Source organism: Lynx rufus, unplaced genomic scaffold, assembly GCF_022079265.1.
Source record: "Lynx rufus isolate CCGP_SWC_20201006 ecotype Redwood Valley unplaced genomic scaffold, mLynRuf1.p SCAF_4, whole genome shotgun sequence".
Classification (NCBI taxonomy): domain Eukaryota; kingdom Metazoa; phylum Chordata; class Mammalia; order Carnivora; family Felidae; genus Lynx; species Lynx rufus.
The window spans coordinates 124,742,157-124,768,215 of record NW_025814856.1 but is presented as its reverse complement, the minus strand read 5'-3'; the positions used below and the strand labels follow the sequence as shown (position 1 = coordinate 124,768,215).

Genomic DNA, 26,059 nt, shown 5'->3' with positions numbered 1-26,059 from the left:
TAATAGATATTCTATGGAACCCAGAAGACCGGAGTTTAACCCCCAGCTAAGCCACTTACTAGTTGGCAAATTAATTACTCCATGTCTTATCTTCCCCATCTATAAAATGGGAATAATAGTCTCTAACTCAAACATGGATAAAAGAATTTAAAAATAATTTAGTGCCTAGTACAGTAACTGGCATATATTAGGTGCCCAACAGATTGACAGACAGATACAGATTTACACATATATAAAGATCAATCACCTAGTAGTTTATCTGGTATGTAATAAGTTCTCAATAGGGGGCATTACAGACATTATGACTTTCTGTAAGTATTTTATAGTTTTTATTTCATTAGTAACATTTGGTTCAAAGCATTCTTTTAAAAATTTTTTTTTTCAACGTTTATTTATTTTTGGGACAGAGAGAGACAGAGCATGAACGGGGGAGGGGCAGAGAGAGAGGGAGACACAGAATCGGAAACAGGCTCCAGGCTCCGAGCCATCAGCCCAGAGCCTGATGCGGGGCTCGAACCCACGGACCGCGAGATCGTGACCTGGCTGAAGTCGGACGCTTAACCGACTGCGCCACCCAGGCGCCCCTCAAAGCATTCTTTAAAACAATTTATACAGGGCACCTGGGTGGCTCAGTCAGTTAAGCATCAGACTCTTGATTTCAGCTCAGGTCATGATCTCACGATTCGTTGAGTTCAAGCCTAACACTGGGCTTGGGATTCTATCTCTCCCCGTTCTCTCTGCCCCTACCCTGCTCACACTCTCTCTCAAAATAAATAAACTTTAAAAAAATTATAAATATCATTTGATCTAGAAATGATTAATTTAACAAATAAAATTTAAATTCCCTATTTCCCATAATATAATGTTATATTGTTAAAGAAATAATCCTACTCTAAATGAAGAAAGTTTAGGCTCACAAATTCCTTTCTTTCCTATGAATCAAAACTCTTACATTGTTCTTCCGCAGCTAAGAGGAAAATCAGTAGATATATCTGGACATCTCATACTGTCTAAGAGAAAGATATCTGAAAGTATAAAACTCAGGGCCCTGAATGAATAAAAGCAACATGGAATACCTAAATAGGCATTGAAATGTACACTGGTATGCAAATGTCATATACTAACTCTTAAACTATCTCAATCAGGAATACTTTGTAAAGAAAAAAAAGCCTTTACTTGCAGTTGGATGCAGAATGACTATGAATTAAGGCAGATCTTGCAAGGTATTTATTAAAATCAGTCCTATGGTTAATATGAAAGCTTAATGTATATGAATTTTACCAATTTAGCAAAGATATAGTAGTGATCCAATACATCTAATATATCTAAGCTCTGACAAAGAAAAAAACTATTATATGGTCTGTATCCATCAGGACCTCCCAAGTAGTTGTAGAGATTCATATACAAATAAGTACAATTCAGAGTGCCCTGTGCCAATAATAGAAGATATACACATAGTACCATGGGAACATGATGGCAGACACAAGTAATTGGAATGGAGGAAATATGTATGTTTTTGATATAGGTTCAGGAGAAGAAAGCTAGGTTTTAAAGAATGAGTGAAAACCCATCATACTGGTAAAGGGGTAAAGGCATTATGGCAAAGCCAACAGCACATGAAAAGGCATGCAGTAAAAGAGACATGAAAGGCCACAACAGGAGTTTAGGAGAGATGCATGGCAGGGAGGAATGAGTCATGGGAAACGAGACTAAAAAGGTAGGAGGGTAAAGATCTCAGCCTTGTAAAACCATGCTAAGAAATTCCATGGGCAGTTTCAGCAAATATGTCCATACCATTTGAGAGTGACCTGCAAAATCCCTAAGTCTCCAACAGTGCCAAATAATTAGACCTCACATTCCAACCTTCATATAGGGTTGTTTTACTCTTCCCAGTTCACAGTATCAGAAATAGTATGCATTGGTGACTAAAACATCAGCCCAGACCTGGGCCTGCTATAGATCCAACCTCAGGCAATTAATTACATAGGCGGTTCATTTCCTGCACACACCAACCTACTAGAGGAAGATATGGATATTAATGAGATTGTCGTAAACATCCAAAGCTTTTGAGCTGTTTGAAGCTTCTTATAGAACTACAAAGCATTATTATTTCATCCAGGAATAAGTGAGCCCCTAAAGTGGCCTCATTAACATCAAACAGCAGGCAGAGACACAGCCAAAATTGACTCCTGATTTCCAAATCCAGACCATTTCTCTTCCTGGAAGACAACTCACAAGAGCATTTTATTACTAAACGTAATTGACAGTAAATTTAGATGATGACAAACTTACAATACCATCTATTTTATAGTTCTTCCCTAAATCCTCTTTCTGTGACCAATAATGTACATGGAAACTTATTTCCAAAACCAAACAATTCCAGGCAGAATAGGAAATTTCAAAATAAAGAAAACATTTGGTGTTTTTTTTTCTTACCACTTGAATGTTCAGTGATAGAAGTTGAAGAATAAAATTCCCTTGTTGTGACTGCTGAGAGAATAATCAGGCACAGTGTAGTAAGATTTCACGAAAGAGTGTGTCCTATGTGTTTCTCAACAGAAAGGCACTAATCACAAATACATCAAGTCCAGATGAATGGTAGCACTTTTTGACCGAATAGCCACAAAGGCTTAGCAGATCCTGTGGAGCACCAATGACAAACTCAACCATATAATTTAGTGCTCTTCCATGCCACATCGTAAAAACCAGCAGCAAGTAACTAAAATATGGATTGAGGTGTCACAGAATACAAAAGTAAACCCTCCAAAATCATTTATTTTCAAATGAAACATATACCTCAAAGGTACCAGGAGATTTTGGAAACTTGATATTTAACCCAGAGAACTCTACTAGAAATGGAAGCTCCGGATACAGAGCATTACTAAATTCATTACAAACAGACCTAAAACATTCTTAGTTATGCCAGGATCACTTTAATTGAAAGATACCAGCAACAAAATAGAAACTTTCCTTACAACTTTTCACTCCTTCGTCAAGTTATGGTTAAACATCTATGTTTGGCAATGTACAATGCTAGGCATTACAGGAGTCACAAAATCCCTGCCATCAGCCCTGTCAATGAGAAAAAGAAGCAAATATGTAATATCAGTTAAAGTGTAATGACTACTTGTGGAAAGAGCAGAAAAACTACTCCGCGAATTGAGAAAGAGGTGTTACAGCTAGGTCAGGAAAGAACTGAAGGAGAGAGGGGAGGCTTACGGACACAATTTCCATATACAGAAAAGAAAGGAAAAACTTCAGAGTGTAGCGTGAGCAAAAGAGGAGAAAGAGAAAAGCCGTAAACATATCTGGAAAACAAACATTTCAATTTGGCCAGAGCCTAAGGCTAGTGAAGAATACAATATTCTTTCTATAATATTGCCAATTAAACTCTACAAGTACATTTTTTTAATGTATGAAATTTATTGTCAAATTGGTTTCCATACAACACCCAGTGCTCATCCCAAAAGATGCCCTCTTCAATGCCCATCACCTACCCTTCCCTCCCTCCCACCCCCCCATCAACCCTCAGTTTGTTCTCAGTTTTTAAGAGTCTTTTATGCTCTGGCTCTCTCCCTCTAACCTCATTTTTTTTCCTTCCCCTCCCCCATGGGTTTCTGTTAAGTTTCTCAGGATCCACATAAGTGTGAAAACATATGGTATCTGTCTTTTTCTGTATGGCTTATTTCACTTAGCATCACACTCTCCAGTTCCATCCACGTTGGTACAAAAGGCCATATTTCATTCTTTCTCATTGCCAAGTAGTACTCCATTGTGTATATAAACCACAATTTCTTTATCCATTCATCAGTTGATGGACATTTAGGCTCTTTCCACAATTTGGCTATTGTTGAGAGTGCTGCTATAAACATTGGGGTACAAGTGCCCCTATGCATCAATACCCCTGTATCCCTTGGGTAAATTCCTAGCAGTGCTATTGCTGGGTCATAGGGTAGGTCTATTTTTAATTTTTTTTTTCAACATTTATTTATTTTTGGGACAGAGAGAGACAGAGCATGAACGAGGGAGGGGCAGAGAGAGAGGGAGACACAGAATCGGAAACAGGCTCCAGGCTCTGAGCCATCAGCCCAGAGCCTGACGCGGGGCTCGAACTCACGGACCGTGAGATCGTGACCTGGCTGAAGTCGGACGCTTAACCGACTGCGCCACCCAGGCGCCCCTATTTTTAATTTTTTGAGGAACCTCCACACTGTTTTCCAGAGTGGCTGCACCAATTTGCATTCCCACTGACAGTGCAAGAGGGTTCCAGTTTCTCCACATCCTCTCCAGCATCTATAGTCTCCTGATTTGTTCATTTTAGCCACTCTGACTGGCATGAGGTGATATCTGAGTGTGGTTTTGATTTATATTTCCCTGATGAGGAGCGATGTTGAGCATGTTTTCATGTGCCTGTTGGCCATCTGGATGTCTTCTTTAGAGAAGTGTCTATTCATGTTTTCTGCCCATTTCTTCACTGGATTATTTGTTCTTTGGGTGTGGAGTTTGGTGAGCTCTTTATAGATTTTGGATACTAGCCCTTTGTCCGATATGTCATTTGCAAATATCTTTTCCCATTCCGTTGGTTGCCTTTTAGTTTTGTTGATGGTTTCCTTTGCTGTGCAGAAGCTTTTTGTCTTCATGAGGTCCCAATAGTTCATTTTTGCTTTTAATTCCCTTGCCTTTGGGGATGTGTCAAGTAAGAAATTGCTGCGGCTAAGGTCATAGAGGTCTTTTCCTGCTTTCTCCTCTAGTGTTTTGATGGTTTCCTGTCTCACATTCAGGTCCTTTATCCATTTTGAGTTTATTTTTGTGAATGGTGTAAGAAAGTGGTCTAATTTCATTCTTCTGCATGTTGCTGCCCAGTTCTCCCAGCACCATTTATTAAAGAGACTGTCTTTTTTCCATTGGATATTCATTCCTGCTTTGTCAAAGATGAGTTGGCCATACTTTTGTGGGTCTAGTTCTGTCGTTTCTATTCTCTTCCATTGGTCTAACTACAAGTACATTTTAAAACACTTATCTAAAGCCTCTCATCTACTTAGCAATGTACTAGGTACATGTAGGAGTGTGGCGAAAGATGTGTAGCAAAGACAAGGAGAAAATAAAGTTCATCATAGGTATACTTCTTCAGGGAACCTCCCTCCACTGAACTCCTACTGAGAGGTCCCACCTCTAGGCCTCCTCAGTATCCTATGCACAGCTCACTAGAGCCTCTATCACAGTAAACTCAGTTGATTGACTTGCCACCTCCCACACTTGCTTGCATACTGTTTGAAGACAAGAGAGAGCTCTGATCTGACTCTGCATTTCTGGTAGTTGGCATAGTGTTTGACACAAAGAAGCCTCTTGAAAAATATTTGCTGAGGGGCGCCTGGGTGGCGCAGTCGGCTAAGCGTCCGACTTCAGCCAGGTCACGATCTCGCGGTCCGTGAGTTCGAGCCCCGCGTCGGGCTCTGGGCTGATGGCTCAGAGCCTGGAGCCTGTTTCCGATTCTGTGTCTCCCTCTCTCTCTGCCCCTCCCCCATTCATGCTCTGTCTCTCTCTGTCCCAAAAATAAATAAACATTGAAAAAAAAATTTAAAAAAAAAAGAAAAATATTTGCTGAATGAATAATTGAATAAATGAACTAACTTATTCAGTCAGTGAACAGATGTTTAAGATAGATTCTGCTCTCAGGAATCTGATAAAGCAAGACATACTCTGGAATATTTCAGCAGAATACAAGAAGGCAATATATGGTATTTGGCAAAAATCAGTGTTTTTGGCAATAATATATCAAGGAGGTGAAAAAAATGAGGATAACTGAACCAGTTAACTTTAAAAGTCGCTTCCAAATCTGAATGTCCACATCAATGAAGGAAAAATGTGACCAGATCATACAGATCACTGAATGTCAAGATATGAAGCTTTCAATTTTTTAATGGGAAACAAAACTTATCTTAAAGAGGTATTTTAAAAGGGTAGATTATGAGAAGGATCCTTCCAAGTCTAGATCAGAAGAAAATCAGAAATCCAAGTGAGGAAATAAAGGCCTGAATGCCCATGGAAATGGGAAGCAAAGGCTGAATACAAAAGGGAAAAAAGTAGAAGCATGAGGATTTACTGACTAAATAACTCTGACAAGTAAAGGAAAGAAAAAGAGATAATCCAAAAAGACAATCCAAAATTTAGACAAACATTGCTAAGAGAATGGTGGTACCTAAGCCCCTTCCACCCCCCTTAAAAAGCAAACAATTCTCTCACTTCAAAAGAAAAACAATGCTCAAAGTGTATTCTTGAATTAGAATCACCTAGAGTAAGTGTTTGCAGTGATGATTCCTGGGTCTTATCTCCAAAACTACTAAATCAAAATCGAGTGTACTGGCAATTGTGAATCTATAAACATGCATTTTGTAACAGGCTGACCACGTGATCCTCATGCAGACTAAAGTTTGAGATTCACAGCCTTCATTATTCCTATCTGAATATAATTGAGCTTGCTTTAAAGTAATTAAATATCAGTATCAAAAGTGAAAACAAATTATGTCTTATAAGCCTTTCATATTAACTGATTACATTCTATTAACTGAGTATAAATAGATGAAGCCTCAAAAGAACAAACATACAGTTTTCAAGCTTCCTCCAATCCTAAATTGCACCAGTGATTATCATTTAATTTAACCTATTAAACTTGAAAGCATATATAAATGTGATATACTATTTAACATTATAAATCCTCTTAATTGTCATCATTTCACAATAATCACATATCCCATGCATTTTTACCATTATAAAAGATCCACATAATGGATATGGTGTGCATTTTTAGTCCTAGATGGAGATAGACTTAATAGATTGGTATGTTGGTAAATTACCATAGTTCAAAGAGAGTGAGCTTCTTTGAGATTAAACTTACACATTAAGGAAACCTACACATTGCTTCCTCATCCAGTCACTCCTGGAGTTATTACCAAATGAATTCCTAGGCACATATTTCAAAGACTAAGTCATGGAGCATTCAAATCTTTGTATTGTGACCCCAGCATAGCACTGCCAGTATCCCTACTTGGCAGGAGTTGAGGCAGAGACCTGGGTGGAAAACTGAAAAGCAGATCTCCTCAATATTGCTTAAGCTCTGGCAGGCTTGAATGAATTATACAGATATTTTTCTCAACCTCTCAAAATAAGTATATTTTATTTCTTACCAGTAGCAATGCCACAATTCATTCGTCCCCTTTGGACAAGAGCCATAGAAGTTAAAGAAGGAATATAATATAATGATATACTACCTCCATCAGTTAACTTCTGCTTAGTCACAAACATTTGCTTATGTTCAGAGTTTTGAATCTAAGAAACCTTGACAATAATTCACAAAAGGTAGATTGCCACTTATGAACAGGATAGTACATTAACTTGCTATTTGCACAATATTGAAACATGTAGACAAAAATTTATAGCTGTTGCCTGATGAATTTACATTTTCTTCCCTCCTTGGGAAAAATCATGCAACCAAAAATAATAAAATGAAAATCTATAATGAAGTGTTGCCTAGATGTTAAATTCTAAATATTGCCATCAGTACGATAACAACAATAAAGTTACTGAAGATACCATAATCCTCCAAGTCTGTTTCTTTTCCCAGCATGAATTTGTACTTTCGTTTCCTTATTCTCCCTTCCAACAAAAAACACACCCTCCAAAAACTCAAAATCTTGATTTTCATTGAAATTTAGCTGGTAGAGGAGACAAAAGTCTCTCTCCAACACAGTTCCCCCAAATCAGTAAGAATTTCTAGCAAAAACGATCATTGGTTTTCATACGGTCATTTTCGTACTTCATTTCTACTATGAATTATTCTTTTAAAAATATTCATAATAACACTTGTATTTCTTGCCAGTATTCTTTCTATGTCACATATTTTTTATAAAAATCATTCCATATACGCATCTTTGTATCTGGCTTTTTTCACTCATACTGTACCCTATTATTTTTAATTCAGGGATAGTCACAACAATTAATCAGCATTTTCTATGGGGTGGCAACTTGACATACATTCAATCCTTTTAACAAGCTTGTCAAAATAGCCATTATTCCCACAACTTCATGGGCAATTAATCTTTGACAAAGCAGAAAAGAATGTCCAATGGGAAAAAGTCTCTTCAACAAATAGTGTTGGGAAAACTAGAGAGTGACATGCAAAAGAAACTGGGCCACTTTCTTACATCATACACAGAAATAAATTCAAAATGGACTAAAGACCTAAATGTGAGGACTGAGACCATAAAAATTCTAGAAGAGAACAAAGGCAGTAACCTTTTTGACATCAGCTGTAGCAACTTCTTTTTAGATATGTCTCCTGAGGCAAAGGAAACAATAGCAAAAGTCAACTATTGGGACTACATCGAAATAAAAAGCTTCTGCACAGCAAAGGAAACAATCAACAAACTAAAGGGCAACCTACAAAACGGATGAAGGTATTTGCAAATAACATATACGATAGGCTTAGTATCCAAAATATATAAAGAACTTATAAAACTCAACCTTCAAAAAAACAAATAATCCAATTACAAAATGAGAAGATGTGAACAGACATTTCTCCACAGAATACCTACAGATGGCCAACAGACATGTGAAAAGATATTCATCATCACTTACCATCAGGGAAATGCAAATCAAAACTACAATGAAATATCACCTCACATCTATCAAAATGGCTAAAATCAACAACACAATAAACAAAAGGTGTTGACAAGGATGTGGAGCAAAAGGTACCCTCTTGCACTGTTGGTGGGAATGCCAACTGGAGCAGCCACTCTGGAAAACAGTATGGAGGTTTCTCAAAAAGTCAAAAAAAATTTATAAAGGTTAAAAATAGAACTATGCTATGATCCAGCAATCATACTACTGGATATTTACTCAAAGAATACAAAGACACTAATGCAAAGGGATACATACACCCTATGTTTATAGCAGAATCATTTACAATATACAAGATATCGAAGCAGCCCAAGTGTTCATCTTTTGATGAATGAATAAAAAAGATACAGTATGTATATATGTATGTGTGTGTGTGTGTATAGAGAGAGATGTACAATGGAATATTATTCAGCCATTAAAAAGAATGGAATAGGGCGCCTGGGTGGCGCAGTCGGTTAAGCGTCTGACTTCAGCCAGGTCACAATCTCGCGGTCCATGAGTTCGAGCCCCGCGTCGGGCTCTGGGCTGATGGCTCAGAGCCTGGAGCCTGTTTCCGATTCTGTGTCTCCCTCTCTCTCTGCCCCTCCCCCGTTCATGCTCTGTCTCTCTCTGTCCCAAAAATAAATAAACGTTGAAAAAAAAAAAATTTTTTTAAATAATAAAAAATAAAAAATAAAATAAAATAAAAAGAACGGAATCTTGCCATTTGCAATGGCATGGATGGAGCTAAAAAGTAAAATGCTAAGTGAAATAAGTCAGAGAAAGACAAAATACCATATAACTTCACTCATATGCAGAATTTAAGAAACAAAACAAATGAGCAGAGGGAAAAAAGAGAGAGACAAATCAAGAAACAGGCTCTTAATTACAGAGAACAAACTGATGGTTACCAGAGGGGAATGAGGTTGGGGGACAGGTTAAATAGGTGATGGGGATTAAGGAGTACACTTGTGATGAGCACTGGGTGATGCACGAATTGATGAATCACTATATTATATACCTGAAACTAATATAATACTGTATGTTAACCACCTGGAATTGTAAGAAAAACTTTAAAAGCCAAAATAAATAAATAAATAAATAGCCATTATTATCCCTTTTACAGCCAGGATAAGGACACTGACCATCAAACAGCTGCTCATAGCAAAATGAGGATTCCAGTTCAGGTCGACCTCTCTCCAAATCCTTTATCAATCTCTACACTATACTGCCTTTCAAATATTTTACAACATATAAATGATATCCTCTAAATCACCACAATTACAATTTTATCAAAGAAATTAGTCTTTTTTTAATATTCAGCTTTTTGTAAAAAAAAAAAAAAAATAATCAGCAATATACACACCAAAAGTCATGATTCCAAAGATTCAACATCCAAACTTACTTGTAACTTTCCACTTGTCGACAGGAAGAGACAGTAATGAAGGAATCAGTACGAGAACTGTAAGCAAGAGGGCCAGGTAAAAGAGAACCAGGGAGAAATCTCCCAAAAGCATAGCTTTCCTGTTCAAACACCATCAGCATCCCGTCCATAGACTGGATACAAATTAAATCTCGACCTAAAGAAAAATTAGAGGAAATTAGGTGACCTTTTTATAATGGTTTTCATTCATCACTATCCATCACAAATATGTCATAGTTAATTTATCCCCAGGGTCAATACAAGCAGCTTAAATTTTAAATTACAAACTGATAAAGCTATCAGATTACTATATATCAGTATATATACATTTCCCAATTTTTAAATTATTCAGATGTCTATAATTTTAAGTATACTTATTTTCATTTACTATAATGCTAAAATCTCTAGCTCAAGATAGATAACCTCTAAGAAAAATCATGACCCTTGTAAGATATCATTTTTTCCAAAATCAGAAATAAAACTGTTCAGCAGAGGCTACTTCTCTTCTTCATAGGTCAATCTCATACTTTCAAATGACTTACACATCAGTTAAACACAACAGACCAAATCCACAGACATGTATTAGGCACAAGTTGTACACAAATCACAGTGTTAACTACTAATAGAAATGAAAAATACTAATATTGAAAAATACCATTCACTGATTGAATTGTTTCCTGCCCTAGAAACAGACAAAACATCTATAAAATACATATCAAATAACTCAAAAAAGACTAACAGTCTGGGCTCAGTCTGGGCTCCGAGTAGGAGCAATTACTAGCCCTATCCATCTGAAAAAGAGAAATGTCGTATTATAAGGTATTAGGAGTTATTAAATGGATTTAATATACTTTGGTATTGCTCAGTCATTTGCCAAAAAAAAAAAAAAAAAAAAAAAACTTGTGCCAGAGATGCTGTTTCCTCTAGTAGCCATTCTTTTGATACCTGAATTATCACTAGACACATGGTCATGCAGCACACAAGCTTACTTTCCTATTTCAGATACAAGCCTCTTATAGATATAATTATATGGTTATGTTCTTGCCAGTGAGATAGGAGCAGAGGTGAGAAGTACAACATCCAGATATGCCCTTAAAAGGACTGAGTATACACTTCTCTCTGCTGTTCCCAGCATGACGGTGGGGCTGGAATAGCTATCTTGGCCTCACAGAAAGAAGCCACATATTGAAGATAACAGACTCCTCCCCCTCCCAACCCCCACTACAGCCCTGGACCACTTTATCTCCTTATCTTTCTTATTTCTTGTTTAAACCATCATTAATTTTGCATCTTTGTTAATGCATTCAAATGTCTGTATTGTAAATAACACAGAACTTACCTGAACCTAAAGATCCATCAGCATTGCTGACTCTTAAAATTTAGTTTCATTTGATTGGATCCTGGTACCAAAAAACAACCAGGTATAGAAGACATTGGAACAACTGGGGAAATTGGAATATGACCACATGTTAAAAAAAAAATTAGGCTGTTAAGTTCCTTAAGTGTGATCATGGTATTATGATTATGAAAGAGAACGTTCTTTATTGGGAGATATATGCTATAATATTTATGAGTGAAGTAGCACAAGATCTGTACCTTACTTTTAAGTGGTTCGTTAGAAAACATCTGTGTGTGTATACACATGCATATATACATTGACAACTATTGACTCTAGATGGTGGAAATATGGTGTTCATGTTACTTTTTCTGGAATTCAAATTTCTTCACAATAAAAATATAGACAAACAAAATACAGCATTTAAATATATACCTTTTGTATATAAATGCACTTTCTTAACAATCAGAGAGGTAACTGAACATTAGTGAATTGAGTGGGACCGGGGAGGAGAACAATAAATTTAATCTTAATAAGTCAAGAATCAGAGAGACAAAAAAAAAAAAAAAGGAATCAAAGAGACAAAAGAAATCCAATCAATAAAAAATTTATGCAATGACTCTGACCTTTGATGGCGAATATTACTGTAACCAAAATGTATTCTTGATGTCTGTATTATTAAAGAATATGAGGTCAGAGTATGTGTATTTCCAAGTAGAAGTGCCAACAAAATTTGAATTCATTTCAGTATGTTGAATGTCACTGAACTACAAATCTTCAGACTCCCAAAGACCTAAAAGAAGTAGTCCTTATAATGTGGGTTCCAAGACCACCAGCATCAGCATCATCTTGGAAATGCAAATTTTAGGGCTCCTCTCTAGCTCTACTAAATCAAAAACTCTAGTGATAGGGTCCAGCAATTCTAGGTTTTACCAAGCCCTAGAGGCTATCTGATGCATGCTAAAGTTTGACAACCACTGCCTTAGCATGGTAAAACAAAGAGCTAGAGCTTGAAAAAAACTTGAGACCCAGAGAAAACTTGGCTCCTTAGCATGGCACTATATGAAGTCTTATTTCCTGAAATTCTAGCAATATAGAAGAGAGTGTTTATACTGCAATGTCCACATGGGCTGCCTCCAGAGTCAGATAATCTGGGCTTTGAGTCTAACTCCACCAATTATTAGCTGTGGGCTCCCGGCTCAGTCTCCCTATCTGCAAGATGGCACACCTACCTTAGTTAGCTTTTGTGAGAATTAAATGAAGTAATGGATGAAAACTAAATCCAGCAGGTGGCAAATACTCCATCACATTATAACTTTATAAGTATTTTCTAAGTCTCATACTACATGTGTATTAATGTTTAACTACCTGCTGATTCCCACATACATCATAATGGTGTATGGTTCCTTGATTTTGCTTATATTATGACCTTTCCCAAAAAAATTCTTACATTTATTCTCCTGGTGTAATGAACATCTGCTGGCAGCCTCTTGGTCATCCATTCTCCTCTCTTCCTATCTCTAGTCATGAGATATGAAGAAGACTGACTATATTCTAAGCTTGACAATAGGCCCTGGCTTACCAATTAGTGTCTCACTAATCACAGTGATTGGTTCAGAGATAGGTATAATTTACAGCTAAAATTAACTTTCTGGGTTTAGCTAGAACTAGAGAAAAACGTACTCTTCCCCCTGAGGAATATGTGAGGAAGATAAAAGTCTCAAACCACAGAGGTCATTTGGCTTTTGCAAAGGAACAATTAAGAGAAGGCCATGGAAGACATGTTTGAGCCACAGTATCAGGTCTCACTTGGAGCCAAACCTACCTGGGAACATTTCAGGGAATAAATTCCATAAATACTGAAGCCACCTTGAGCCACTCTGTCCCTGAATCAAGTCAATCAACCCATTTGTCCTCTGAGAGACATCACAACATTAGGCTCATCTCTTTCCCCCTCAACCACCCTCCACGTGTGATCCCATCCTCACCTCCATCTTACAACTAATCATCAATTGAAATGATCTGTTTTTGTGTTTCTTGTTCACCCTAAACTAAACGCAAAGGCAGGAGCCATGTCTTACTCATCTTTGTAAATCCAACAGCGATAAAATGCCTGGCACATAACAGATGCACTAATAAATGTCTCTTAAACTGAAGTAAGCTAGGCAAAATAATTTATTCATCTAAAGTTCAGATTGGCTGAGATTTTATTCTATGTGTTTCACATACTGCATTTGAAGTATGTGAAAAATGCTTTATTTATTACAATCCTGGCTGCTGATATTTAGAAAAATGTAGGGATCAATCCAAAACATTACTCAAAAATAAATAAATAAATCCTTCAAATCGCTGCTTTGGAAGCCACTTCAGAATACATACCAAAGGCTCCCCTTACAGATAATGGGAACAGAAAGAACAGTCCAGAGAAGCCATGAAAGTTTTGTAGTTCTGATAAAACACAGCCAACAGGAAGCCTTCATAAAACCGATAGGATTTCAGGAGCTATTTAAATGACCTAGCCCTGAACTGTACTCAAAGAGTCCTTACCACATGCTCAGTATTCTATTAGGAGCTGTAAGAAATATAGAACAACAGGAATAAAAATTACTATTGACATTTACTGAGCACCTGTTCTATTCCTTCCTTTGTACTAAACATTTACCCAGCAAATTAGCTATAATCTTTAATAACTCCAAATGGCGAACAACAGTCCCATTTGACAAGAGAAGACTGAAAACCACAGAGCTTAAATAATTTGCCTCATGCCAGAGAGTGAGAAAATGACAGAGCTAGGACTCAAATGAAATCTCACTCTGTTATATCTTACATGTTCCCGAGGAGGCTCCATTATACCACACTAGATCCATTTTAAAAATTAACATAAGCTAACATATAAAATCGAAGTGATGTGAAACAGACTAAGTACTACAGACCATCAAAGAGCTTCATTACAGTGAACAGTCTGAGAAAGATTTCATGAGGTAGGATGTATCCCTAGACTGAGAAGGATAGGGATAATGAAGAGCATTCAAAGGTATGAGTAGAGAAAGTTTTGGGGAGGGAAAAGGAACATACTAGAAGAAGATGCAGAAGCAATTAGACTTGACCTAGTGCAATGCAACAAGTTTTACCAACAGGGCATGAAACATAAAAGCAAGCAGTAGATTGAAAAGATGACAATATCTTAATGATGCTTCCTCAAAAATGATGACTTAACTATACAGAGAAAAATAAAATAGCTTTTAAAGTTGAAATAATTAGGAAGGTTGGAGATTTCATCAGAATTTAAAATCTGGATATTTATCCTATTGATCTTTAACCATGATGAGAAAAAACTAACCATTGTGATTTCAAACCTTATTTGCGAGATCTGGGAAAGAGTTGAGAAAGGACTTAGCAAAATCATTTTGAAAGGGTATTAAAAATCATTCTCTTTTCATTTTCAAAGGCAAAGAAAAATTTCGTGTCTGTGGGGATGGGGAGATGGAGGCACGAAAGTTCTATTATGGCAGCCTTGCAAAATGAACACAATAAATACTGTGTTTCATTTCCTGGTGTTAAAATATCATGTAGCCAAGGCTTTAACATGATGCACAAACATGTTGAACTGACTGTTTAATTAACAGTTTTCTCTACTAAATTATAATCTATTCATTAAAGTGGTGTGTAGCACTGTGTGTGCATGCATGCATGCATGTGTGTGTGTGTCCCCATGCTCACAAGTTCTTTTTACCATGCATGACCCAGAGCACTTTCCATCATTCACTATTATAGCAACAAGGGCCCCATGGTGGGCAGTCCTGAACACCATTTCCTCCATTTCTCTGCTGTCTTTTTCTTCCTGTGGAATCTACACAGCAAAGTAGAATGGCATACATAAAAGAAGACTACCATTACTCAGCATGCTATATGTTTTCTGAATCTCTCTATGCTCATATTTCTTTTACACATTGAGTAAAAATACAAGTGAAGAAATGCAAACGTGACCTGTGGCCAAGCATATATTGCACTTCAGTGTGCAGCTGTCAAAAATACTTGGTCTTTCTCCAAGCCTGAAAAACACATGAAAAACAGCTGTATAGGTAGTCAAAAAGGCAGACAGGAAACATCAAGAGACTGATACATAAGAACAGAAGAGTCCAACAGTCTGTGGAACTTCCGCTTGCTCCTTTTACACATGCACACACGGAAAAATTTTTGTTGTTGTTGTTACAGAAAAACTGAAACACTAACTCATTAATCTTTATTGCAAACCTAACTCAAAAATCATACAACATGCTTGCTATGAGCAAGGACATAAAAATGTTAAGGGTAGAATTTCAACAGATACTGACCTAAAAACAAATGGTGGATGCATTTCTAGGGCTTGCAGGATTTAAAAAAAAAAAAATTTTAATGTTTATTTTTGAGACAGAGAGAGACAGAGTATGAGCAGGGGAGAGGCAGAAAGAGAGGGAGACACAGAATCTGAAGCAGGCTCCAGGCTCTGAGATGTCAGCACAGCGCCCGACATGAGGCTCGAACCCACGAACTGTGAGATCATGACCTGAGCTGAAGTCAGACACTCAGCCGACTGAGCCACCCAGGAGCCCCTAGAGCTTGCAAGATTTTAAATTCACCATTAAATATCATTTTTGTACTTTTTTTTATTTTAACCTGTTTTATTTTTTATTTCTTAAAGCATTTTTGTACTTTTTAATTCATATCATCATATAAATAAAACTACCATAATTTTGAAATACATGATACTATTTGATTATGCTTAATAACTAATAATTGGCAATTAATTGAATGAAAGAATAGCTAGCTTCTTTCTTATTACCTTCTCCCTCATATTTTTTTATTTGAGCATTCTAAAAGCAATTAGTGTCTGATAATAATGTAATATTCAAGGAGATTCTAAGTTTAAAACCTTAGTTATATATAAATAAATAAAATTTAAAGCCCTAACCAAACAGAGGAAATCAACAAATAGAACACATGTGTTGAGCTAAATAGCTAATATTTTTAAATATGTACCAGGGAAAAATTACACAAATTCTCAACTATTATTCAAGAGTTTCCCCCAATAAATAACTTCATGAGACTAATTACTTTAAGACTCAAGAAAATAAAAGTTGAGTCTACATACTAACTCTTCCTATGAACTTGCCTTTTGACATTTTAATGTGTCTCATTTTAATAGGTACTTTAATAGCCTTACAAAGACCACTAGTGTGTGTTCGACCAAGCTATTTATCACAATTTTCCCCTTAAACTGTGAACAAGTTTAATAACATATTATAACGAAATTACAACCATTCGTTAAATTAGCATTATATGTGATGGATTCAATATGAATGCAATGTTAGAGTTTAAATGAAGGCCCTAAACATTATATTATCACTTGCATAAGATATTGGGTGAATTACTTTGTCCAATGTAATGATCATGAAAGGTCTGATAACATTCTCCAGAACTCACATTCATTGAACAAATTCCACAAACATTCACTGTTACACCTAGTACATGCTAGGAGAGCCACAGCTGCCACCCTCAGAAAGGTCAGTGAATATGGGAGTTAGCCAGTTAAATATTATAATTATGTAAGAACAGAGGCGTATTAGACTAAGTTAACAGGCAATGCAACTTGATTAACAGCGTCTGGAAGAATCAAGAAAAGCCTCAAAACAGAGATAACACCTGGGTCTTGCAGGTTGAGAAAGTTTGCCAGACTATCAGAGAAACAAAAGCAGAGAGGGCACACTGCACAACACATGGATCATAAGAGAACTACCTTGGGAGAGGAGTGAGAACAGTGAACTCTGGGGGAGGGTGTTAAGTGGAGGGAGACTGCTGATGAATACGGCAGGGATGCTCATCAGAACTGATGGCAAAGTCACAACCACAACTTGAGACCAGAGTTGCTGCATCCTTATTTTAGCCCTGAAAGCTCTGCCAGTTTCCTTACTGTAAAGTAGTGGTATGAAAAGATTATATGATGTTGCTATAAGGTAAAATACAATGAAAATATATAGCACCTGATCCTGATAAGCATTCAGTAAGTGGTAAGTAAGTAAGATTATTGGATTGCCCTCTTCCTTACAGACCAAATCATGTGGAAAAAAAACCTTTAAGCTGAGAGGAAAAAGGTGCTTCAGAGCAAAAAGGGCAAGTTTAATATAAGAAGGAGTACTCAATCGGGAAATTATCCTTTTTGTCAAAGCAAAGGGTCTTTAAGAATTTAAAAACTATGGAAAATCTTTCAAAGCTTAGGTCTGTGTGAACTACTGGCTATTCAAGATGATTTTTTGCCTATTTTAAGTTTACTTTCCCCAAAACAGCAATTTCCCTCACATTAAAATCTCTAAAGAAATGTACTGTGAGTGTGAAGGACTCCTGGGTGGCGCAGTCGGTTGAGCATCCAACTTCAGCTCAGGTCATGGTCTCGTGGTTTGTGAGTTCGAGCCCTGCGTCGGTCTCTGTGCTGACAGCTCAGAGCCTGGAGCCTGTTTCGGATTCTGTGTCTCCCCCTCTCTCTGCCCCTTCCATGCTCATGCTCTGTCTCTCTCTGTCTCTATGTCTCTCAATAACAAATACATGTTAAAAAAAAATTTTTTTTTAAAGGAAAAGAAAAGAAACGTATTATGAGTGTGCCAGAAAGCCCTATCTGGGAATGCACTGTCCCTGCCTCCGCATCCTTCCCCCAACACACACATATCTATAATCTTCCCTCACCTCTTTTATTAATGTTTTATGCAGGATTACCCTGAGTGACATAAGAAAGACAAGACAGATGATGTCATACAGGATGCTTCTTAGCAGCATTCTTTTCTTCTCTCTCATTAAAAAAAAAAAAAAAAACCTTAAAGAATATAATGTTGGGGGTATAAAATTTTTAAGTAACTAGTTTCAAAGTGAGGTAGATGTCTCAAGGCAATTCCTGTCAGTCATGATAGGAAACCAAAACCAAAAGAAAATACTAACAAACAGAAAACATTTTAAATACCTCTTCATTTTGTACAAATATTCTTCATTTGCAATATTATCCATCCCATAAAGCAATAACCCCAAAAGCTAAACATTTGCTTTTTATATATTGTTAACTCTCTTAATCCTAAAATCATGAGTGTATCCAAAGAAAGAACAAAAAAACTATAGTCTACACTAGAGTCAGTCAAGCCAATTAAATTAGGTTGTGAAAAAAATAACTAAAGGCAAGAAATTCCCAGCTGAGGTTCAGCTTCATCTAAACTCATACAATTTTTAAAAAGTAAATAAAAAAGAATTAGGGATAAAGACAATGGTAACTTTAAATTTCCTGAACTGTCAATTCTTATCACAAAGTTTGATGTGCCATTTAACCATTGTTTGGTCTAATAAATTTCCTTGGATTCTTCTAAAAGAAGCAGCTAAAATACCTTATCTTTAATAAAACTCATAAAAACAAATATACCAAAGCCATCATCTTAATATACATATACAATCATGTTATCAACCCATTCAAAAGCTTCAAAGGTACTCCAGTGTCTCCAGAAATAAGTATAAATTAAAAAGCAGGAAATCCAAAAAACTCTTTAATGTGTCTGCCAAATGAACTTTGACTACTCCCTCTCATCCAGTCCCAACCACCAAACGCTTCAGGTAACATAAGCCTGCCCTAAATGTCCTTATGCATTTGTTAGTGTAGTTCAATTAATCTCAGGTGTCACTCTCTTCCTTAACATCACAAAATCCTTCTACACCTCCTCTATCTCAGGACACATCCCCATCACTTTGAGGCCTTCTCCAATCCCTTCTAGGCATAAATAACCCAGTCTCCCTCTATCCTCAGTACATTCTGCATCACTCACTATTAGTACTAACAAGATTTTTCCTGGTGATATGGTGAAATTTGGCATCTCTCCCTCCCATATCAAACTTCCATAAACGAAGCATAAAATTCTTGAAGATATTTTACTTTCATTATCTAGTTCACAGTATTGAGACTAATCCCTTATATGTTGGGACCCAAAACATCTGTTCAAATCAACTAAACCATCACAAAATTAAAAACCCATGTCAGACTGTAGTACTAGGTACCAGAATGCCAATGATCCTCAAGTGGGCCAAGATATTTAACAATATCACCGTATTCACAAGAAAACACCTTAAGATCTGGCAGTATGCATTATTTACCACATCTCCCTACCCCAAACAGTCCCTAGTATATAGTACAGCTCAACAGCTCAATAAATATTTGAATGAATGAATGAATGGTGCCAAAGTAAAAATGGTATAGTAAAGGCCCTGAAATAGTTTTAATATGTGACATTTAATAATTGGAATTCTAGGGGCACCTGAGTGGCTCAGTCGGTTAAGCGTCTGACTCTTGGTTTCGGCTCAAGCCGTAATCTCGCAGTTCATGGGGTCGAGCCCCACATCGGGGTCTATGCTGATGTGCGAAGCCTGCTTGGGATTCTCACACTCTCTCCCTCTCTCTGCCCCTCTCCCGTTTGCACACTCTCTTCCTCAAAATAAATAAATATTTAAATAAATAATAATAATTGGAATTCTAAATTATTTTTTTTATTTTTTTAGTGTTTATTTATGTTGAGAGAGAGAGACAGAGCATGAACAGGGTAGGGGCAGAGAGAGGGAGACACAGAATCTGAAGTAGACTCCAGGCTCTGCACTGTCAGCACAGAGCCCGATGCAGGTCTCAAATTCACAAACTGTGAGATCATGACCTGAGCTGAAATCGGATGCTTGACCAACTGAACCACCCAGGTGCCCCCAGAATTCTAAATTATTTTAGGTCTTAGTACTATGGTAAAAAATCACAGTACTCATTGTATGTCCAACATTAGATATACTAAGAAATATTGAAGAAAGAGAAAAGGTTAAGGATAACTTAGCTCCTAAGAAAGAGAAACTCTAGGGGTGCCTGGGTGGCTCAGTCAGGCACCTGACTCTTGATTTCAGCTCAGATCATAATCTCACAGTTTTGGGTTCAAGCCCCAAGTCAGACTCTGCACTAATAGTGCACTGTTAGAGCAGAGCCTGCTTGGGATTCTCTCTCTCCCTCTCTCTCCGCCCCTTCCCTGCTTGTGCACACGTGCACATTCTCCCTAAATAAATAAACAAACACACTTAAAAAAAAAAAAAGGAAAACTCTAATGGAAAGGCACAGGAAATAAAGGTAGGGTTGAGAGGACCCCAAAAGGAAAATATGTAAATGAATGTGAAAAACACTCAACCATAGAGAACTGGGGAAGCCCAAAGAGGATACCAAAGGAATAGAATGATCTTTGGATCCATCAGTATTTCATAAATCTCTAACTTCAAAAACATACACAGATTAAGCCCTAAAGTTTTAGTAATTATTAGAATTCTGTGTACAAAGTCTTTTTCTGGGTAATATGAAACAAGGGATTGTTACCAGAGGAAAAGTACCCAAAAAAGGATAGTAAATAGGAGACTCTCTGGCTATTCCCTATTCCCAGAGCAGGATTGTATACCATAAAACAACAAATTGGAAAAAGTATCAAATGCAGATTAAAGTATTAATATATAGTGGAAAGAGCAATGATTTTGAACAACAACAACAACAAAAAAATGATAAGGTTTTGGATCCTGACTCTGACACAACCTAGATATGTGGCTTTGACTACTTTGCTTAATTCAGTCTGTTTCTTCAAATGCAAAATAAACCTTATCACAAACCTCTGTACCTCATTGGGTTGCTATGAATATTAAAGGGGACATATGCCAAATACCCAGTTTAGTATCTGGAACATGGTAGGAATTATGCCAGTCTTAATCCCAAAATTTGCATGCTAAAAAATAATAATAATAATTTTTTTAAAAAACTAACTTTCCTTAGTATCTACACTTACTTGTATCTCAGATAGTTTAGCCATTAAGTCTCACTTCCTAGATACAAAAGGGTAGAAAACATCTCAGGGGAAAGTTAGAACAAAAGGTGACCAGGAAGTTGGAAATGGTTCAGTTCAGAAATTCCAATCTCTATTTGTGAAACTACTTGCTAAAAACAGTGATTCCAGGTTCTTGAATTTCACTGATCATCATAGATTGTCAACCTTGTGAACTGCCCAATCAGAAGATATTTTTAAAAACAGAGACTGTTATCACGAACATTTTTCTATTAAGACAATACAGGGGCACCTGGATGGCTCAGTCGGTTAAGCATCCGACTTCAGCTTGCGGTTTGTGAGTTTGAGCCCTGCATCGGGCTCTGTGCTGACAGTGCAGAGCCTGGAGCCTGCTTCAGATTCTGTCTCTCCTCTTCTCTCTGCCCCTCCCCTGCTCATGCTCTGTCTCTGTCTCTCAATAATAATAAATAAACATTAAAAATTTTTTTAAAAAGACAATATAATACAAATAAGTAGGAGGTACAAAATGAGAAAATGTTAGCACTAAGTACAGCCTTTAACTGAGCAATTTTTTTAGCTTTATAAAAAATTTAGGGGGCGCCTGGGTGGCGCAGTCGGTTAAGCGTCCGACTTCAGCCAGGTCACGATCTCGCGGTCCGTGAGTTCGAGCCCCGCGTCGGGCTCTGGGCTGATGGCTCGGAGCCTGGACTCTGTTTCCGATTCTGTGTCTCCCTCTCTCTCTGCCCCTCCCCCATTCATGCTCTGTCTCTCTCTGTCCCAAAATTAATTAAAAAAAAAAAAAATTTAGTTCATTAGCTATTTTTCTCATTGCCTTAAAATCATTCAAAACTTTAACACAGGATAGTACTTGAGAACGACTATTTTATCCAAGCATTAACCATTTTTAAAGAACTTCCCACACTAGCACTTAACAGGCGCTATTGTAAAGAACTCAGAAAAACAAGCACAGAAAGTTTTTCCTTTACAAGAACAAAGGAAAAACTTGTTCCAAAACCTATTAAGACCTAGGTGAGGAAACAAGCGTTTTCCAAAGACATTTTGGCTTTTTATAATCTCACCACTATCAGGCTTCTGGAATCCATAAGTGAGGCAAAGGCTCCCTCTGCTGACAAGTAGAAAAGAATCTAATCCTATCAAAAGGCAATTGACTTTTTAAAAATCTTCCCAACATTGACTGGATATTGCATGCTCTTACTATTTTTTTTATCAAAGACTAATTTTTACTCTATGCCCTAAAACACTGGAATATAACGCCATCTGATATGAACATGAAAGAGATGTATAACTAGGTAACACTGAGTATTTCAATAAATCTTTCTAAACCAGCTTTCAAATTTCTTGGTTTCTGCTCTATACTCTAAAGGTTAACTGAACTATAACATCATACAAAGAGGATATTAAACAAAGAAAGATAAAGAATTGAGGGTTTCAAGAGGTTATATGGAAAAAAGGAAGCAGTGTATGAATTCATTGATGACCTCTCATAGAAATCTCATTAAATTAATAGGAGCAAATTAAAAACTTCAAAATCAACAATGATAGCAGTTTACAAGTGCTGACACATAGATAATTAGTATATCCAACTTTAGCAACTATTCTGTAACTAGGGAAGGTCAAGAACTATCCTTCTCATGTCACTGTGGACAGACTAAAGGCTCAAGAAAGTTCAATGATTTGTTAGGGACGTACAGCTGAGAAGTAGCGGGACAGGAACACAACCCTATAAATCTTATCTCTAGTCTTTTTCCTCCAAGTGAAAACTAAGCAAAAAGTAATACTCTAATGACATAATCTCTAAATCCCTCTGTGATTACAAATTCAATATGGCCTATTATCACAACTGCACTTTGTACGCTTATAACTTTCATCACATTTAAATACAAAATGTCAATTATTTCACTTTGGCAGACAAAGCTTGATATAACCACTTGCTGTTTCTTTGATATAGTATCTTCCTTCACTCTTGTCTTATTTACAAAAGAACTGCTTGCAAAGATAAATAAAATTAAATTATTAAGTAAGTATATGAGAGTAACAGATAAAACCCTGATTTTCCCATTAAATTATTGAATAAAACGTTTGTTAAAACAGTATTTTTAAGCACATCAATACGCTGCCCAAAAAAAAAAAAAAAAAGAAAAAGAAAGAAACAAAGAAAAAGGAAATAAAATTCAGAAGCCAAACAGTAAATGAAAGTGAGAACCGAAAAAGGTAAACAGAGCCTGTGGGCATTTTCCTAAACTAGATAACTTTCAGCTTCAGTTTTCAAGGTCTCAAATGACATATGGTAAAGGAGAAAAACCTTGGGGCCGACTCTATGTAGGGAATCTAATTGATCCTGTACATTATCTCCCTCCCTGCAGTAGAAAGCTAAAACCACACAGGGCTCTACCCTCCATGTAAGGAGAACTTAGAAATAGCATTCCCCCTCAAGCCAAAGAGAAAGCAAAATAAAATGCACATCTAAAAACTTGGAATCAGATGAAGGAAAAAAAAAATCTCTCCTAAGAATTCATAACCCCCAGCCTGATCTTAATGTGGGTTTTCAGACCAAATTCACTCTATTGGCTTGCCCAAGAAGCCTTAATCTATGAATTTAGTATAAAGGGATCCTGGGTTAACAGAACAACCAAGTACCTGACAAAAGAAAACTGAAATCTCTGAATGAACACACCAATCATTCCCATGGATAAAGTTCCAAAGAATATGACCTCACAGGCAAAATCACAATATACAAGGAATTGAAGGCAATAAGAGCAAAAGACAGCAAAAATAGAGAACACAATCAGAACAATGAAGACTTCATATACTAAAATTATAAACAGAGAATATAAAAATACTATATTTTATATTTAAAGAAATAAAAACAGATAGTAAAAATGTGCTTAAGGGACTATCAATGACCAAGAAGATTTTTTAATAAACTTTGAAAAATAAAAATATAATAATTAGACTTAACAAAGTTAACAGAACTCCAAAAGTAGTTTCAATAGAAATTAGTCTCTAAATAGCAGTGATTTAGGAAACAAGAAAATAAAGAAATAATCTAAAATGCACTAATGAGAAACACAGAGACAGAAATGCAAGTGAACTTAAGAGACATAAACAATAGAGGAAGATGGGCCAATATATACCTAGTTGGATTTCCATTAGGAGACACTGGAGAGAATATGGAAGAGGCAATACTCAAATAATGACAGAGGTCTTTCCTGAACTGTTGAAAGGCACCAATCCTAAAATCTAGTTTTAAGCCAAATAAATTCTAATTAGGAGAAGTAAAAATAAATCCCCCCTTAGATACCCAATAGAGAAACTGCAGGACACAAAGACAAAGACTCTCTTAAAAGCAATGGAGAGAACAGACTGATTAGCAAAAGAATAACAGCTAGACTGAAAACTAACTTAACACCAGTGGAAACCAGAAAAGCAGAATATCTCCTGTGTAACAGGGAAAAAAAAAAAAAAGCATTATATACCCAGCCTTCCCTTCATCTACCCCCCAAAATTTTAATGTAATAAAACAAAGATTCGATTCACAATAGTTACCAAAGCAATATACCCTTAAAACAGATCGTCATTAACATGGCATCTTTTCCTTAATAGCACTTGTGATTTTAAACCTATTTTTATGATTATCTACTTAATGTTTCTCTCTCCAAATTTAATGAGGCCACAGATCTCTATATTTGACTCACCACTGTATCCATACCATCCACCAGGGTGCTTAGCACATAAAGGGAAGGAAGGAAGGAAGGAAGGAAGGAAGGAAGGAAGGAAGGAAGGAAGGAAAGGAGAGAGCGGGAGGAGGAAGAGATGGAGGGGAGAGAGGAGCTGGGAGGGGAGGGGGAGAAAGAGAAAAAAAAAAAGGAAGGAGGTAGGGAGGATCTAACCAACAAATTAATAACTAAAAGAGATAGAAAGTACAATTTGTACTAAACGACATGAAAGTTCACCTAAATAAATAGTGAGACGTATTATATTCCTGGATGGGAAGAATCAATATAATAAACATGTCAGTTATGCACTAAAATAATCTATAGAATCTACCCTATGACCCAGCAATAGCACTGCTAGGAATTTACCCAAGGGATACAGGAGTGCTGAGGCATAGGGGCACTTGTACCCCAATGTTTATAGCAGCACTCTCAACAATAGCCGAATTATGGAAAGAACCTAAATGTCCCATCAACTGATGAATGGATAAAGAAGTTGTGGTTTATATATACAATGGAATACTACTTGGCAATGAGAAAGAATGAAATATGGCCTTTTGTACCAACGTGGATGGAACTGGACAGTGTTACGCTAAGTGAAATAAGTCATACAGACAAAGACAGATACCATGTTTTCATTCTTATGTGGATCCTGAGAAACTTAACAGAAGACCATGGGGGAGGGGAAGGAAAAAAAAAAGTTAGACGGAAGGAGGCAAACCATAAGAGACTCTTGAAAACTGAGAACAAACTGAGGGTTGATGGGGGGTGGGAGGGAGGGGAAAGTGGGTGATGGGAACTGAGGAGGTCACCTGTTGGAATGAGCACTGGGTGTTGTATGAAAATGAATTTGACAATAAATTTCATATTAATAAATTAAAAAATCAATCCATCAGTAAAATAATCTATAGATTTAATACAATGCCAAACAAAATTCTAGTTTGATTTTTTTCATGGAACTCAATAAACTATTTTTTAAACTTGAGGCAGAAGTGGGGCACCTGGGTGGCTCAGTCGGTTGAGCGTTCCTAAGGTAATGATCTCACAGCCCGAGGGT

The 26,059-nt window shown here is 36.7% G+C and overlaps 1 protein-coding gene across 1 annotated transcript in view; it reads right to left on the bottom strand.

Annotated features, from left to right (window-relative positions):
* The window catches only part of BBS9 (Bardet-Biedl syndrome 9), a 453,794-nt gene that overhangs the window by 331,691 nt on the left and 96,044 nt on the right, over positions 1-26,059 (bottom strand). Inside the window, exon 6 of the mRNA XM_047097119.1 lies at positions 10,061-10,235. Coding sequence (XP_046953075.1) covers positions 10,061-10,235 — 175 coding nt within the window. The remainder of the gene's footprint in view (positions 1-10,060; positions 10,236-26,059) is intronic.